Below are 17618 nucleotides of genomic sequence, written 5' to 3'. Positions count from 1 at the left end.
GGTATATTGACCATACTGAGTAATTTACAACTGGGGTTAGTTATTGAGCTGTGTGGAACGTTTGCACTTGAAGTGGAAAGACAACAGAAAAGAATGTGAAGTGTAATTCAATAAATTGCAAAGTAGCAGGAATTAGGAAGTGCCTTGTTAGCTTCATAGTTTTGGCTTTGTTATTTTTTTCCTATTCCAATGTCTTCCCCCCACCCACCCTTTTGTGCTCTGGGGTAATTTAGAAATAGCTAGTGATCTCATCGATCCTGTCAGGTGGTATACTGAAGTAAATAAGGTCATTTAAGGATTATCTTTAATATGCAATGTCATTATTTTTTCTGTGGGTCAAATGGCCCACAAACCTGCAGGGCTTAATGTAATTTGAAGCAGGTTTAGTCCCGTCAGCCACTGGCTTAGATTCTGAATTGAACTTTAAAAATTAAGAGCACGTTAGTCTTTAGAAAAACATTCCCCAAGTATTATATATAAATGGATAGCACTAATCCTGCCACTTTCTACTCTGTTTTCCTGCAGTATCTATTTTAAATCTATATCTATTTCTGCTTTTCTTGGTTTTTTTTTCATTTTACTGTTGTCTTTTGATTTGCTATTCTGCAATCAAAATCTGTATATTGCTGAGAACCCTCGAATCCATTTTCCTGTACCTCTTGGAAGGCACTTAGCATTTCTCAAGGTTAGGCTCAGCATTAAAATCATCACAGTTGAGATTGTTTCTAATTTTAGATGTGACACCATCTTTTGTGACATGATGTGGCCATGTTTGTGAGGAAGGGGTTAGGACAGGAACAGTCATATCTTTAGCCATGTATTTAGTATAAAAGCAACAAAGATGAGGAAATCTCGAGGAGGTGATTTTGCTGGACTACTGTCTTCTGACTCTCATACAAATAAGAAAATATAAAGCGATCCAGGAACTTTTGCAACTAAACTGTCAGGATTTTCTTAAAATAAGGATGGAGTGGAAAATTGACACAATATTTATTAATGTTTATCAAATATGGAAAACAAGGAAATTGACATAATATTTATTAATGTTTATCAAATATGGAAAACAAGGAAACAGCTGGCTTGATGCAAGGTTTACTGATGATGCTCTTCTCAACAGCTCTAGTTGAGAAGAGTGTATTCATAGAGCTCATAAATGAGATCTCAGAGCTGAAGGCAATAATAAGTTGTAGGTGTGTCCTAACCTAGTTCATTGCATACCTCTAACATTCGCTCACAATGGTTATTTTAAGCTTTTCTTTTAATATAACCTAGTAATTTCTTTGCTATTTTTTGCTTAGTTGGTATAAAGCACCTGTAAACACCAGGGTTGAATGTCTTGGTAGAATGATAGACTTCACTCCCTTTTGTTATTGCTACTTCTAGAAAGTTTGTTTTATCATGAAAACAGACTGAGTCATTCAGATGAGCTTTTTTTAAAATTTACGTGCTGCTATTATATCATCTTTTTGAGTGGCTTAGCTTTCTACTGTTTGGCATAATGCTTGATGATATTTATCAATATTCAACTAGTAAGGGAGGACTGGTGCCAGTCTTGCAGATGCTTAGATAATTAATTTTGTGAGCTCCATTCAGTCCTACGTGAGTGTAAGTGCAAGGCCGTAAGGTGCTTCAAAGTAAAATCTCCTATGGTTTCTGTAGCACCATCCGTGTGCATTGTTCTTAAAGTAAAAAAATATGAAGCGTCCACCCATGAGAGCTCACTTTTGAAATGAAAATGTAAGCATTTAGTAGATCCTTATCAGATTTATCATATAAGACTGTCAAGGCAGGACGCACATGACTGAAATATATGTGGTCTGCACAGCATGATGCAGACTGAGGGGAAAGAGAGGAATAGTGAAAGGGTGGTAGTGAATTTGCAGACACTTTCCTGGTGATAGTCAGAAGATATGCTGAATTGGCTAAATGAACAGTGTTACTGTATGCCAGGTTTATTTGGTTGCCTTGAGCATGTTTTAAGCCAGGCACAGGAAAGTATCGATAAAGAGCTGAAGAAATACTAGAAATTTGGACATCTCTAATTTTTCTTTTTTTTTTTTTTTTAATAGATCCTAGACATATTTGCAAAGCTTTGCTGTAGGCTTTGCAAGCTCATCCTGTTTGGTGACGTGGAACATATGCTTTTAAGTCATTGTATCTTGGTCAGTCTCAGACTGATAAACAGTGTGGTTTTTCGCAAACTGCCATTTTTCTATGTTTGTTTCTCTAGCAGGCTTCCAAGTTGCATAGTAACTATCCCTCTTCTGCAACCACCTCCCCACTCCTCCTCCTTTTCTATTCAGGATGCAACTCCCTTGCTGTGCACTATGGGAAAAAAATGTTTTCTCACATGGAATAAAAAGCCTACCTTTGTTTCATGTTAAAATGGGCTTTATACCTCCCTGTTTTCCATATAACAAAGGGTAAGACTGGCTCTGGGGAGATGATTACAAATGATGAATATTAAGTATAGAAGCCTCATAGTATGTTGTCAGTGTCCTTATATCAGTTTTGACATGATGAGTCTTTATAATCAAAAGGAAATGATGGGTTTTCGATGCTTTCCCTTTCACTTGCCTATCCACTGGTATTGCACCAATTTATAACATTAAAATTTTAAAGTCAGGAGTTGCGTCCCTTGTTTGAATAGGTGGCAAAACAGGAGAGGTCTCTCCCCTTTCGTTGGCTTTTAAAGAACTAGACATTTCCAGGAGGAAAGAGACACAATGTTAGCAGCAACGAAATTTAAAACATGATGTGGGATGATTTCTGAATGCTATAACCACTATTGTCCTCTCCAAAAAAAATGGAATGAGACATGACAAAATGGGCTGTGTTTGAAGTTTTCTTTGAATTTGAGGACTCAAAGGAAGAATTTCAGTAGTTGAGAAAACAATTTCTGCAGCATCTCTGTAGGCAGAGGAAAGATGAAAGTTTGCAAGTACAATAAGAAAACAAGTGGTAAGGAACACATTCTGAATTGTATTTGATGAAGAATGTTCAGGCTGTTAATAAGAATAAAGAAATTGCAGGGTACAATGTCTATTAAAGGATCAAAGAGTAAGAGACTAAGTTGTGAAATACAGTGATAAATATAGACAGATGAAAATTAAAACAGAATTAGTGATTGGAAGCTTCTGGGAGGAGATATGGTGGAGCACTCTTTGTAGGAAGTATAGATAGCAAATACAAGAGAGAAAACAGTAAAAGAGAGAGGCATTTATTTATGCATGAAAAGAATGGGAGACCTGATAAATGTTTGACGTGAGCTGTTCTTTGAGGGCTGCTTTGCATCTGCTTTTTGAGTTCAACATTCAGCAGAGATTATAGCAGTTAAAACCCTGTGAAATGAAGTCCCAATCAAAGGGTTTGGAATAAATATGACTTCTAATGATTGCAGGGTGTTTTCTTAGCTGGTAACAGGTCAGGGGAAGAGCTTTTCTTGCAGAAGCAGGCTGTCAGTGAGTCTGTGGACGGTCTCCAAGACCTGGAGAGAACAGGAAAGTAGCAGTGGTAGTGCAGTTACAGTACAAAGCCACAACCTCTTCTTTTATCTGATGGAAGGGGGCACCTTATGTTCATCATCACAACAACAAGGCCTCTTCCAAATAATTTTTTCAGTCTGGATAGAAATATCTTGGCTGTATGTATAATCTCCATACCTATTCAGCTATGGAAGAAAAGAACCATATTACCTGGTAATGTCAGTGGTTTTCTGAGCAAAGGAGCTCGATTCCTTGTATTGACTTAAGGAGGAGAGTTTTAAGCCAGCTGGTGGAAGAACAGCTAGGTATTTGGTCACTTCTTCACAAACAAGAGACTAGCATGGGAGAAACCTCAGAACTATGTTTTGTGTGAGATTTTAGTTAAGTGAAGCATGGAGGGAGTCAACATTTCAGTAGTGAATGAAAGATAGAGTTAGAGGAGGAGAGCAGGACAGACAGGTTTATGTCTGCAATAACTGAAAAAAGACTAACAGCAAGAAAGGAAAGTCATAGAAAAAATGGTCATCAGTTACTAATTTTCTCTTGGAAAACACCATCCTTTTTGGTAGGAGTAGTAAATGAAGAAGGAAAGGATGACATTTATAAACATGGGCCCCACAACAACACAAAGACTGTTCTTCTGGTCAGTTTAAAAAGGAATATACTACAGAAATATTTACCCCTATTTGCAAGTGAGGTTTCCAGATTCATGGCAAGGGTATAAAGAGGACTGGCTAGTTTAATGTTGACTAGAGCAGAGGCAGTTTATCATGGTCAATCATTGTTCAAATATTCTCATGCCAAAAATAGACTGAAAACTAACTGACCATGCCAGGTCTGTGCTGGAGATGAAATAAAGACAGCAGGTGTGTATGACCACAGCTTCAGCTGAATGGGGAAAAAAGTCCTTCAGTTGATCTCATTTATTCATCAATGCACAACAGATTCAGACAGAAATGTTTGCCCAAAAGCGTGTGTTTGGTTCTTAGTTGTTTATTTTTAATGCATTATCTTGAGCTAAATTAGACAATTTTTTTCTTTAACATTAGGCATTTAGTGTCTACATGAGTGAGATTCACTGCTTGCCACAACTGTTGCTAAGCTGTCTTGTTTCTCCTTGTGAATGGAAATATCTCTTCAGGTGTAAGCCTGGGAACCTAGAGAGAGACATAAGAAACTTTTTTTAGCGGTGTTTTTTTGCAAGTGGCAATATTCTGTTTACAGAACTACACTGAATGTTCTGAAGAAAAGGACAAGTTAAGGGAACACAGGTAAAAACATAAAGCTTTTGAAATATGAAACAAAGCACAGGCTTTTTTCCTTGTCTCTAACTTTTGAGGAAAAACCGGCTACGCTTGTGGTTTGGGGAAATCACATGCAATTTTATTTTGGTAATAATCAGCTATCTGAAAAAATACAGGCTTTAAAAAGCATTGACAGTCATGGATAGTAATCAGAGCATTGCCAGTTCCCTGTGGAAGGACACAGATTACCAGTTCCTAACTGACTGTGCGCTGTAGAAGTAGTTTGGCAAAAATATTTTGGCCTAAAGAAAGTGTATGTTCTCCACTTCCACAATGTTTGAACTCCCTTAAAGCACTTGTCCTCTAAATAGTAATGTGAAATATACTGCTGTTTATTCCCATTTGACAGATGGGGACCTGGAACACAGAGTGTTATGGGGTCTCTGATCACTGGAAATCTGTGACCGGTGACTTCAGCTCAAAACTACTAAATCCTGAGTGCCCTAACAACCAACTAGACTGTGGTTTGGGGTTTTTTTAAACATTCATTAACCATCCTTCATGGGCACTTTTAAGAAATATATGATGAATACATAGATGTAAAAAACTTCACATGATCTTTTTCAGTGTTACTACAGGAAAGCTAGAAACCTATAAACAAAACAAACAAACAAAAAACCAAAGAAACAAAATATCAAACAAAAAAGGTCCACCAGGGTTTTGTATGTATCTAGCAGGTATTGCAGATTTTCTTCTTGGTACTGCCAGACTAAGACTGCTGCAGGTCTCACTTTCTGCCAGTGAAGAATTACATTGCTTCAGGTAGAGGGATGAATGTTACCTTGTCAAATATGGGAACAGGCCATCCGTGCGAGTCAAAAATAGATTATTGGCTCCGCATGACAGTGAAAGGCACGAGACATGCTTAGGCTGGTTTGCTCTGTTGTATATGAAATCATGTAATGACACTGTACTTTCCAAGAGGACAACGATTCAATCCTCTTTCAGATTGGATAGGATATTATCATATCTTGTCTCCAAAATGAAAATTTGAGAACTGTATTATTAATTGTAATGATGGGAAAAATTAGTTCTTTTCAAGTTTGTGTGTCGACCAGAATAACATATAACAAGCCTTACTGTGTATTATTTACCTCTTGTGCAGACGATAAAAATAAATGTAAAGCTTATCAAATGGAGTGGCCAAATGATATGGATTGTTTATCAGCCTGTCCTGTGATGCCAGCAGAGTTGGGAACGTCCCTTTGCCCTCTCAGTGCACAAATGGCACGCCCTGATTGCTGCCTTCTCTAGGACAGAAAAATTGTGCACTGGTAGGGGAGTTTTGCACGTGAGCATTGAAAGACGTGGAGGAAGCAGAGTCTGTTAGCTAGTCTAAGTCTTAAGGTAGCCTGAATTTAGTCCGAAATTTTATGAAAAGTAAAGGCATCAGCCGAAGTCCTGTAGAAGTTACTTAACCCAATATTCCATTTTCTGCATCATTAGAAAATACAGTTTGTACTGTATAGAAACTAATTGAAGAATACTGTTGTCCTTTTCAAAGGAGACCTTAATTGTTTATTTAACTAATGCAATTTAGGTCTATACCATTATGCCTCCAAATTCTTAGAAACTTGAGTTTTTAAAAAAACTTTGTTTATGGAGTTCTAAGACTTTTTTTTTCCCTTAGTGTTCAAAATACATCTGCTGTAGACTTTGTGCTTATCTTTAAATTATATTGGCTAGTTTGGGTAGTCAGTTATTTTGATTATATATATTGGCTTGGCCATATAGATTTTCTGTGATTTATCAATCTCTTCAAGATGGAAGTGATCCTGTCGTGCCACTGGTGAATAGAGTTCTGGGATAGTATAGCACAGTCAGGAGTACTTTGAACTCCTGTCACTGTGCTTCTGGCTTGATGAGGCAGAGGACCTCGTGACGATAAAAAATTCTTGCTCTTCTTGCTTGTGCTTTTGGGTTCTTGGTTTTGTTCCCTGTGCTTTTTGAGCTGCATTGGAAAACTGATCTGATTTCCCTTAGAATGAAAGAATAAATACACGTAAAACCTTGCCATGCTGGACAAGGACAGGAGAGGAGTGGGAGCACATAGGGAACTCCTTAATGTGGTGTTGCCAGTGAAGCCCCTGCGTCCCATCCAGGCAAACATCAATCTACTGTTTAGCAGTGCAGTGGCGCCAAGACTGCTGCAGTAGCTGGTTTGATTTAGATGTTCCATAAATGTGTTGTTTAGTACACATCGTCTTATTTAGGACATGGTCTTATTTAGGACACGTCCTAAATAAAAGCATTTGTGCTGGGGAAATGGTTATCGTCAGATTCATGCACTGCCTCAAAACACAGAATTTCCCAATGCCACTTGATAAGAAATGGCTGAAGGAGCTACCATGCTCATTCAGTCCAGCCTTCCACAGCTGCAGGTCACTCTGTAGGGGGTATGTAGCCACTAAGGGACTACTGACCATCTCTATACCTTCTTTCTTTCCTCACACCACAAAAGTACACACAAACCCCCTTAGCATCCTGTGACAAGCTTATGGTCTTTGGATCAGAAGATGAAGTATCAGAAAACAGCTGAGCGCCAGAAAAAGAGTATGAGAAATGAAAGCAGTTACCAAACTTGTTGGTTGCTGGTGTCTGCAGTGCTAAATAACTTGGCAAAAAATGAGATGGGAGCCACAGTACTGTAGAAGACTGACTGATGAAATATTTCTGTTGGCAACCATCCTAGTGTATTTCTAGCCTGAAATTCTTGTTGGTAGGTATGCCTCGGATATTTCCCCTTGCAAATATAGTTAGTTGCTCAACTTCTCAACTCATTCATTTTCTGATGGGTCCCAGAATAGCATACTGCCTCTCTGAATTGCTGGAGGCTTTCTACTGCATCTGAGAGGACACTAAATGAACAAAAGTGAATCTAATGATTTAGGCCCCAAGTCAATAAAGTACTCGATCATGACATGTTTTAAGCTAGACACTTGCTTATGTACCTTTCAGCTTTATTTTTTTGTTTACGTCAATGTATGTGCACTTTAGTATTTCAACTGTGGTGTGTGACACCAGTAGCTGAAAGTGCGTTGTTTATCTGTTTATATTTTTATACACACACACACACGAGACTTATACATATAAGGTCTCTATGAGAAATACACTTTGTATGCCTGCAAATAGTGATCGAAAGAGAATACTGTGATCAGATAGCTTACAGTAGCATTTTCTTTGAAGTTGTCTAAATAAAACGAGCTCTGCTGTGTTACTTCAAGTAAATTACTCCTCAAATGTAAGGTTGTCACATTTGTGTATAGTCCGAAAATGGAGACAAGCGTTTGTTTAGAATGGTAAGCAAATTAATATTGTATAGCATGAGGATGCTATTTTTAGAAGCATTCTTACTGGCAATTAAAAAGAAAAAACTAAAGCTTGACCAAACTTAAGCCTGTTTCATCACACTGGTAATTTACTTATGTGGGGGTCTTTCAGCCATATTATTACAGTATATCCATTTTTAGTTAAGGCAGTGCCCAATTTTGCTGCACCCCCTTGTCAGATAACACAAAACCAGACTTACAACATTAGTTATCTTCCTTTGTCTTCTGAGATGTAGAAAGCTTCCTTGGTCATGGCAAATAAAACATTTGCGAACCGTATGTGCACTTTTTAGTTGTCCAAGTTTTCTGTCTCCACCTTTTTAGCTTTGCTTTTTCGCTGGAATTCTGGCAGAGGTAAGGAGAGGAGATGGAGAATACAATTAAGGTTTAAGATAATCTAGGTTGTGATTTATTTATTCATTCATGTGGACACAGTCCACGGGTGATACCTGCTACCTTGAAGAGTCTAGCTTTTATCGCTGGTTACTTTTAGCCAGAACTGCTGCTTAGCCTGTGTGCAGCATTATTTTGTGGGCTGCTGAAAACGCACTCAATTTTTTGTAGACTAGTGATAACACTTTACTTGCATTAATTTCAGATCTAAAAGGAAAAAATATATTCAAACCTCGGGGAAATGTTCTTAGCAGTTTATTTCATTGGCAGCTGCTTTAACAAGCAGGGGAAGGGGCTGGAAATGAAGTGCAATGTAACATACACAGGCCAGTCCATCCATGACTGATGACTTGCGTGAGGCCTGACTTGTGATGGTGTAGAACCTCTGATTTGTTGTTGACTGAAAGGTTATGTTTTCCTGCCATTATCACCTATCCTGCCATCCTGTTCTCTCAACCACCAATCAACAGAATATGAAGTGCGTAGATGACTGCCATAGCTTGGGATCCAGCATTTGTGAGTTACTTTTTGTTTATTAATTCATTTTTGGACTGCCCTTTCCCAGCAGCTCTTTGGATTGAAGTGAACATAAGAGCTTTCCCCTGCCAGACTCTTTGCAAGATACAAATATACCTGATTAGAGTTGATTAGAATGGGAGTTGTATGAACATGGATACAACGTATGTTCTTCCCGATTCCCCATGCTTTCCATGCAAATTATCAATTCTGTCCTGTGCATTTTTTTAGCCATTGCATAGTGGTTTGAGGCTCAGAACAATTTGGCAGGTATTTTGTGAACACTTCTCCTTCCAGAAAACTGTGGGGCTTGGGACCAGCCTTGCCCCTTTGTCCTACAGAGCTTGAGCACTTAGTAGCCCCTTGCTACTAAGAGCCAGAGATGGGGCAGATGAGGGATGCGTGGAAGCAGCAGCTGCAGCTGCCTGCAGCTGCCTACATCTGCCTGCTGAGGTGTGACTTTTCTGGGCACTTGCTGTAGCCACCCTCTCCATTTGTTTCATCCCTACTATGGGACAGACTGCCTAGCAAAATGAAGGTTGCATGATCTGGTTAAACGAGCTTGAAGTATGGATAAAAGCCTTCTTGGGGCTGATTCTGGCCTTAGGAATACCAGTTGGATGCATGTATATACAGAAGTCAAGTCTGTGACACATTTTGGCAGTATCATAGTATATTGTAAAGGTATTTTCAATTACAGTAAGTAGCTGCATTAAGATTTTCAAGGTGGTTTACTTAGCTAAAGGGAAGGGTTATATTTAGTTGAAATGTGTTGTAATTTTCCTTTCAGCATTATGAAACCTTGTTTTCAATTGTATTTTGATTTTTTTTCTCTTTTGCAGTCTATAAATTTGTTGCTTCCACAAGGAAAATTAAGATCATGTTGCTCCTTGGGAGAAATCCTGGTTCTACTGAAGTCAGGCAAAATAATTACAGTTCACCCACTGAAGTCAGTTTCATCCTTTTTACATTGCCCCAAATTCACCGGCACAGTAAAAACAGCTCCCAAGCTGGTGTATTGATAACATTTTGGTTTGTGGATCTGTTCGTTATCAGAGTTCAAGATGAGGAAGAAGTTAGATGTAAACTGGATCTGGGTTTACTGAAACATTTTGAAAAAAACAGGAGAGGACCAGGACTGAACTTCGCTACCGTCCTGGTCCAGCTAACCAGGAGGGTTTTGTATGGTTTCATAACAACATTATTGATTGGCATGAGATGTGACCTTTTCATAGCGCAGTAGCAGTCAATTTGTTACTGCTCCCAGAGGCATGTTTGTGCATGTAACGCTGTTTCTCCATGTGTTTGAATGCTCCCCAGAGGAGCTCGGAGAGGAAGGAGATCCCAGCAGGCAGCACAGCAAGAGAGACTGGTGCGTGCCCACAGCCCAGCACCTGGCCTGGCATCTCAGGTCTGCTCCTTGGCCCACACATTAAAGGGGAGGCCCTTTTTAGTGCTTTATGTAAAATATTTTTTCTTGGCCAAGCTTCCAATGGCTTGTTGTGGCAGTTCTCTAACCATATATATTGTTTGGTATTTAAGAAAATGTCTTTCTTGCTTCAAAATTTAACAGAGCAATTGTCTCAATCTACAATGGGTATCTATCTACTATAAATCTACTATAGCTTTATAGGGTGGTTGTAGCATGTTATGTAAAGCCCCCTTGTCCCTCCATGAATCCAAGTCTGGATTTAGAAAGACCCTACTTTTGAGATCTAATTATTTGACTTAAAAGGGCAGCTTTGAATAGCAAAAAAACCCAAACACTTTGTGGTGGTTTGTTTTTTTTTTCCCCCCCCCACAAAGACTTTTTTCCCAAGATGTCTGCAGTGCACTCCATTGTGCTGCTCTTGTAAAAATTATCAAATCTCATAGGAAAATAAACATATTTTGGACTAAAAAAAAGAAAAAAAGGCAAAACCCACACCTCTGCTTTTCAGGAGAGGATGATTTAAAAGAAGAAAACTATTTCTGATGTAGGAATAATTATTCTATTTAGTTGTTATTATTCCTATCAGTTAAGCAATAATCTTACTAGTTCTTAATTGGTTTGGAGGTACTCCCATGATCACCGGGTCTGACCTGTCTAACTTGGAGTCCTACAATAAAACCTGCCATAAGTTTGCCCTATAGAAGTGTTAGAGCTTTCTTTCCAGAGGCACAGCCACTATTGATGTAAAGCTCATTTGTAAGTTGCTGCAGTGGTTAAAATGTGTTTAAAATGTGTGCCCACTTCTGGCTTGAATTTTTCTAATTGATGGATTTTTCTTAAAGCCTTGTTTCTTAAAATACAGAGCATTTTACTACACCAGTGGACATCTTGTCCTGTGTATATATAGACAGTGACAAGCCACCCCTGAACATCTTCAGTAAACTTAGTATTTCAGGCCTTTGATTTTCCAATTCCCAATGGTTTTCCAAACCTATTTTATGCTCGTGGCATGTCTATCCATCCTAATTTTTTCAGCATACTTCTTCAGGTATCTATACTGGAACAAGTTACAGTATCCCAAGAATATTCTCTTTGGTGTATGCATATCACCTCACTACTGTTACTCAATATAACCTTGTTTATATATCCAAGGATTTTATTAGCCTTTTTGGTCCTGGTGTAATCCTAGGAGCTCATATTTAGTTAGCTGTCTTCTACTATGATCCTAAATCCTTTGCATAGCCATTGGTTTTCACAATGCAGTTCTCCAGACAGCAAGCATGGCCTACTTGGCTTAAATCCCCAAAAGCACTTAAACCCAGGCATATATTACAAGCCAGGGATGGTGTTCCTCTTGGTTCTCCAGCCATAGGGACTTCGTATTCTGTCGTCCAGGAACTCTCAGTGTCCAGGTCGGTTGATCTGACCCTGCCAGACTACCGGCATCAGGAAATCCTATGCAAAACACTGTATAGAGGTACAGATTATCTGCTCAGTAGATGTGCAACAAGCTTGAAATGCCTGAATTATGCTGAACGTATTGCAAGCTATCATATGTTATGTGCTCTAGGGTTCTTTTATGTATGTCCATCCAGGTGTGTCTGGTGGAGCTAGACATGGCAGACGCAGTGCACGTATGCACTAATGTCTTTCTAAGAAAGCCGGGCATAACCATGGAAGACCCGGTAAATCTCATGTTGCTCATATCTCTACTTGCCTCATTAATGGCATAAAAGGGGCAAAGTGCTTTGCTGGTCTGAGGCATTTATTTGTCAATATCTGATGTTGCTTTTGACTACATGGCTTGTATTGTTTGTATGCAGTTTACCTCAGCCTTGCCGCAATATATGGAGATTTTAGTTCCAACCTGATAAATAACTATGTCAGCAGAATAATTGAATTGTGTATGTATTTCCTAACCTAAATATTATTTATTTATTTGATAGCTGTCTGTGGTCTTTTAAATTATTTGAGCTTTGTGACTCAGGAAAGTACCTTTGAATTTATGAAGCCCTTATGCATATGCTTAACTTAAGCTTCATGCTTATAATCAAGTATATGTTGTTGAGGTGTTGTCCTGAATCTAGGGCTTAATTTCTAGCAGTCTTATTTACATGAACAGAAAGGCATATTTTAAGAGGAGAAAGAAGTGATAAGTCATCAGCTAGTTCCAAAAACCCTGAGCTAATTTGCATGAGAAAGATGCAAGGCTCTCTGTAATGTTATATGAGAGATGGTAGACACCCATGCATTTACCTAGCATGGCACTCCTTATCCTCCAAACTTTGTAAAGTTTTATTCTCTCATTGTTTGTCACAAAATCCCCTAAAGCTACAGATAGGCCTTTCTTTGTCCCAGAAAATTCCTTTGAAGCTTGAATTGAGCTTAAACACGTTTAGAATCTCAGTTCTTTCCTCATTTGAAAAATGCCCATCATGTGGTTTCATGGCACTGCAAAGAAAAAGCAACATGTATTCCTGCACAGACAACGCTAAAGGCTTGCTACACAGAAAACTGATCAGAGACATTCCCACACTACATCTTTCCAACCAGAGCACGTGGATTAAGTAATCCATTTTAACTCCCCCAGGGGCTTGGAATACGGTCCCCTAGTTCCAGGAGGGAGCAGAACCAGACCACTTGAGCATCTCCCCTGATTTCTTTCTGCTCCCAAACCATCTGCTTCTCTGTGGTAATAGTCTTCTGCTGTTCGTTAACCTAGTTAATCCTCTAGCATAAACTGTAGTAATTTATGCTGGATGTTTGGGTTTCACGTGGTACTAATGGTATCTAATGAACTGTGACTACAGAAACATCTGTTCTATACAATAGTTAATTTTTTTCTTTTTTTAATCCAGTGATTAGATATACAAAAAGTAGTTAGGAGCTCTTTAGGCTGCCAAGATTAGAAATCAAACCTTCGGTACTGAAATAGGCCAGATTTAATACTACCCATGCAACCTTAATTTAGCTCCCACTTTTTTATGCATTGTTTGGTATCGATGCATGTTATTACTTGCTGAGTTTTCACTTGCAAAATGAAAAAGGGGCTGAATGGGACACCTGTAAGACCATGGTATCCTCATTTAAGCATACAACTACAAGCTAGAGAACATATCTTTATTTAATTTTGTATGTAATATTTATATGATACAATTGAGCAATATGGTAGAAAAATCTATTCAAGAATTCATTTACAAGTAATAAAACTGCAAAAGTTGAAACTAAGCTATTAATATTAATGAAGGCTATGCTCCAGAATAACATGAGTGAGAAATGGGATATGCTAAAAACAACCAGTAATATACTGTTTGTACTTAAAAAGGAAAGTAAGAAGAGAAAAGCACTACTTAATTATAATGTTGCAGAGTTAATAATGCAGTAGAAATCTTAGCTCTTTCTAATTTGAGTGCTTAATTTCTCAGTCTTAATGTTGCAGTAATGTGGTTTCCAGATTTAATTTCCTTATATTTATTTGTTTTTAACAACTCAGAAGGAAAATAAGAGAAACACATTGTGAAACCCCTGTAATGAGATCTTAGTGCTACTAACATGCCTTACGTTTTCCATAAAGTTCCTGATTGCATTTAGAGTTACCTCTGCAGCACTAAATCATTTCAACAGTTTACTCTTACCTCCAGTGTCATTAAAGTTCTCCAAGTTTAGGAAATGCATTTGAAAAAACAGAACAAAACCCCTCATGTTCCTGTATGAAAATGTCACCTTATAACATCCATAGCTTTAAAAATAAAAACCAGATTTTCTTCAGGCATGAACCCTTTATCCTTCCCCTGTGGGACTCTAAAGGAGCTATTTAAACTCATGTGATCACTCAGTTAAAGGCTGGGCTGACTCAGCAAAGTGTTTAACTATGTGCTTAAATTCTATTGCGATCAATAGAATTTGAGCATGTGCTTAAATATTATGTTGAAAGGGGATGGATTTACACACGTGTTTTAAAGCTAAGCATGTACCAAAGTAGGCCCATAATACATCGAAGCAAGTCAGAAGAATTCAGGTTGTAAAAGCTCTACATTTGGGGTGACTGACTTCATAAGTAAAATATTTTGATATAATTTTTATATATCATCTAAAATATAAAGCACAATGCTGTAGTTATTATGGTCTGTGAATTAGCTAACATAGGATAGTTTATGCGTCTGTCAGTTTAAAATACGTATGCCAAAATTAAGAACGCTTGCAGCTAAATATCTGAATATACATTTTCTACTCTTGAAGGTAGTTTGCTTTTATTTAGTTACTGAAGTATTTGAAGTCAATTAGAGCTGTGAATGCTATCTTTAAAAATGCAGCTGCATATATAAGAAGTTATAAGCACGTATGGGTACCTAATACTAGGATTCCACACGCTACAGCTTTCCATGTTCTGACCTGTTTTTAACTTATTCCTGCAGTGTTTCCCTGTAATACGAGACTTGATTATTTTGAGGTGCTTAATGACTAAACAGGGTCATGTTCTGGTTGGCTCAAGGGCATCAGCAATTCCACTTTTTTATTTACTTCTGACTATAAAAAGCTTTTTCTGCACTAGAGAAGATTTCTGTTCTACTGGTGATCCCCCCTGCATTCGTGTTAATCGTCTTCTGCCGTGTACCGTGAAAGTGCCACGTATTTCCCACAAAACATTTGGGTATTTTTGTTTTCAAGAGAAAATGTTCACGATACCAAATTGTCAGCTGTCAATAGTACGATGGTATGTGTGATGCTCATCCCCAGTCTTGCACTGTAACACCCTACCTGTCGCTGTGCTGCCCGTGCCCGTGCCCCTTGGCAGAGCTGGGTGTATGCCATCTGCGGAGCTTCGCTGCATCCCTGGGAGGAGTGGTCCTGGGGAAAAATGGGGAGAGGGAAGAGAGAAGGCAAGGAGAGGGGAGTGTCGAGCAGCGATAGGTGCTAACTTGAGGATCCTGCAGGGAAAACCCTGTTGTGAGCTGCTGCGGTCTCTGTCTATCCAGGGGACAAATCCTAACTCTTCAGCAGGACCAGGTCATTTGGCACACGGAGGAAGCAAAGGTTTGGGGTGATGTTTGGGGTGATGGAGGAGACTTGAGCCACAGACCTCCTAGGTGCCATCAAGTATCCAAACGTCACAGGAGTGTCACAGTACTTTGTTAGTGTGAATCTTTTCTTCGGTAAACCAATTGAGAGGTTTAAAAAAAAAAAAAAAAAAATTGCCTTTGGCTACGATCTATTGTGTTGAAGAGCAGACAGACAATCCTTCACCAAAAGGCAGAACCGAGCCCCAAGTATTGGGCAGTTTCTTGTGTCTTCAGGAGCAAAATAATGCTGGAGATAGTTGAGAATTTGGTGGATTTCTAGAAAGCTCCGAGGTGACCTCTGTATTGGCTTCTTGATTACAGTGAGGAGTCCTGTCCCTGTGGCCATTGTTGCTCCCCTAGAGCAGGGACATGGAAGGGGACTCGTAATTTTGGTAGGTGAGTGGTCAGGCCGCTCTATCATGTATGTAGGTAGTGACAGGCTGTGTAACAAGTGCTACGAGGCAGAGCAGGACCCAGAGGAGTAAAGTACCATCTGTAACAGTGAAATGAAACTTATCTAACTGTAGGTATATTAATCAGCAAAGAAGATACACAACTTTTGAGATATCATTATGAAAAATAAACTTCACATAGTATGCGTGAAACCTGCCAAGACGCAGAAGAGCATGCTGCTCTTGTCTGATACGCTGTCAAACGCTGTTCTTCTGAAACCACATCATCTTGTAAAACTGAGAAAGGCGCCGTGCAAATTGCCTAATGCTTCTAAAAATAAGTGTGAGCTGCTCAGCCCCTCTCCAAATTTTAGCAAGTCAACCGAATAGTGCATAGTCGGTAAGCGTGTCTAACATGCTGTGCCACAACTGGTGACTTACTATAAGAATTATATCAAGCGTGCTAAATACGGAAAGGCTGCTTATAACTGCGCGCACAAAACCCGGTCCCTCATTAACATCTGCCCCCACCTTCTGCTCCCCTCCCCAGCCCGATTAGCTTCAGAAATCGCCTCTCCCGAGGCGGCTGCAGGTCCTGCAGGGAGCAGGCAGCAGCCCGGCTCCCCCGCCAAAGCCAACTGCGGCGTAGCCAGAGAAACGGGCAGCAAAAATAGAACAGCAGGATGGCTGCGCGTGGGTGAGGCAGAAACCACATTGCCAGCAAAACCTCCCGGCGTTATTTTAGGACTGATACAGAGGCCGTGGCGTTTTGCTCGCTTTTCACAAAATATTCCCTGGGGGAGGGCAAGGAGGGAGAGGGGCGCAAGTCGCGGGCGAGGAGCGTTTCTGCCCCGCTCCCTGCCTTCCCTTCCTCCCTCCCTGGCTTCTCCCACCGAAACGGGCTGGGCAGGGGGAAGGGGTTAATCGCGCTCGAGGCCGAGCAGCGGAGGGAGGACGGCAGGCAGTTTGAAAGACAGAGACTGGACAGCTGTGTTTGCTGTGGTATTTTTAAACGCATTAATGCAGGCTCCAATCACCCGGCCATGCTTGACCTATTTTTGGCTCAGGCCGGCCATTGTTCTATTTCTGCCGCCGCTGGGCCACGCGGGTGTCGATTCAAATGCAAATGAGTTATCGCTGCTGCTCCCGCCAACTTCGTCCAGCCGCCCGGCCGAGGGAGAGCCGGCCAGGGAGAGGAGAGGGGCGTGGGGACAGCAACACTGGTCCGGGCTGGGGTAATTCAGACTAAACCCTCGGGGCCTCCCGGTCCCTGGAAAGGTGGCTGATTTGGTTTGATGGTTTTTAAGAGGCTGTGTTTCCCCCCCTCCCCGCACTGCCAGAAAGCCCGAAGCGCAGAGATATTTCTTCATTTCTTCTTCCACCTGCCGTTGGCTGCCCGAACGCAACTGCTCAAACTCGGCAGCGCACAGCCCCCTGCGCGCTCACGGCTCCCTTCCAGCGGGCGGGGGCTGCCGAGCGTGGATTTGGGGTTTTTTCCCTCTCCCGATAGATACTTGTGCAAATCCTTAGACGTTGCTAATTGCCGAAGCATATTATCTTACAACCCTCGCTGGAGGAGGTAGGACCGCAGAGGGTCGTGCCTGACGCCCCTGTGCAAGTGCAGTGATGAATCTCTCGTGTAGCTGAAGTGCAGACCAGTTGGAATATGCTGCAAACAATTTACGAGAGTGAATCGTGTTTTTCCTC

At 40.2% G+C, this 17618-nt stretch overlaps 1 protein-coding gene across 16 annotated transcripts in view; it reads left to right on the top strand.

Annotated features, from left to right (window-relative positions):
• The window catches only part of HDAC9 (histone deacetylase 9), a 498787-nt gene that overhangs the window by 194652 nt on the left and 286517 nt on the right, over positions 1-17618 (top strand). For 3 of the 16 annotated variants that reach the window (XM_052800618.1, XM_052800610.1, XM_052800573.1), the window contains exon 1: positions 16653-17146. The exons of 2 other annotated variants lie outside the window; for them this stretch is intronic. In XM_052800618.1, the coding sequence (XP_052656578.1) occupies positions 17032-17146 (115 nt within the window). In that variant the 5' untranslated portion in view covers positions 16653-17031. Of the gene's footprint in view, positions 1-16500; positions 16609-16648; positions 17491-17618 lie in introns of those variants that run through there. 11 more of the 16 variants (XM_052800591.1, XM_052800583.1, XR_008237086.1 and 8 more) reach the window with 9 other exon arrangements.

This window comes from Harpia harpyja, chromosome 1, assembly GCF_026419915.1.
Source record: "Harpia harpyja isolate bHarHar1 chromosome 1, bHarHar1 primary haplotype, whole genome shotgun sequence".
NCBI classification, from domain to species: Eukaryota; Metazoa; Chordata; class Aves; order Accipitriformes; family Accipitridae; genus Harpia; species Harpia harpyja.
The sequence above is the reverse complement of the archived record's forward strand: the minus strand, read 5'-3'. Positions and strand labels throughout refer to the sequence as shown.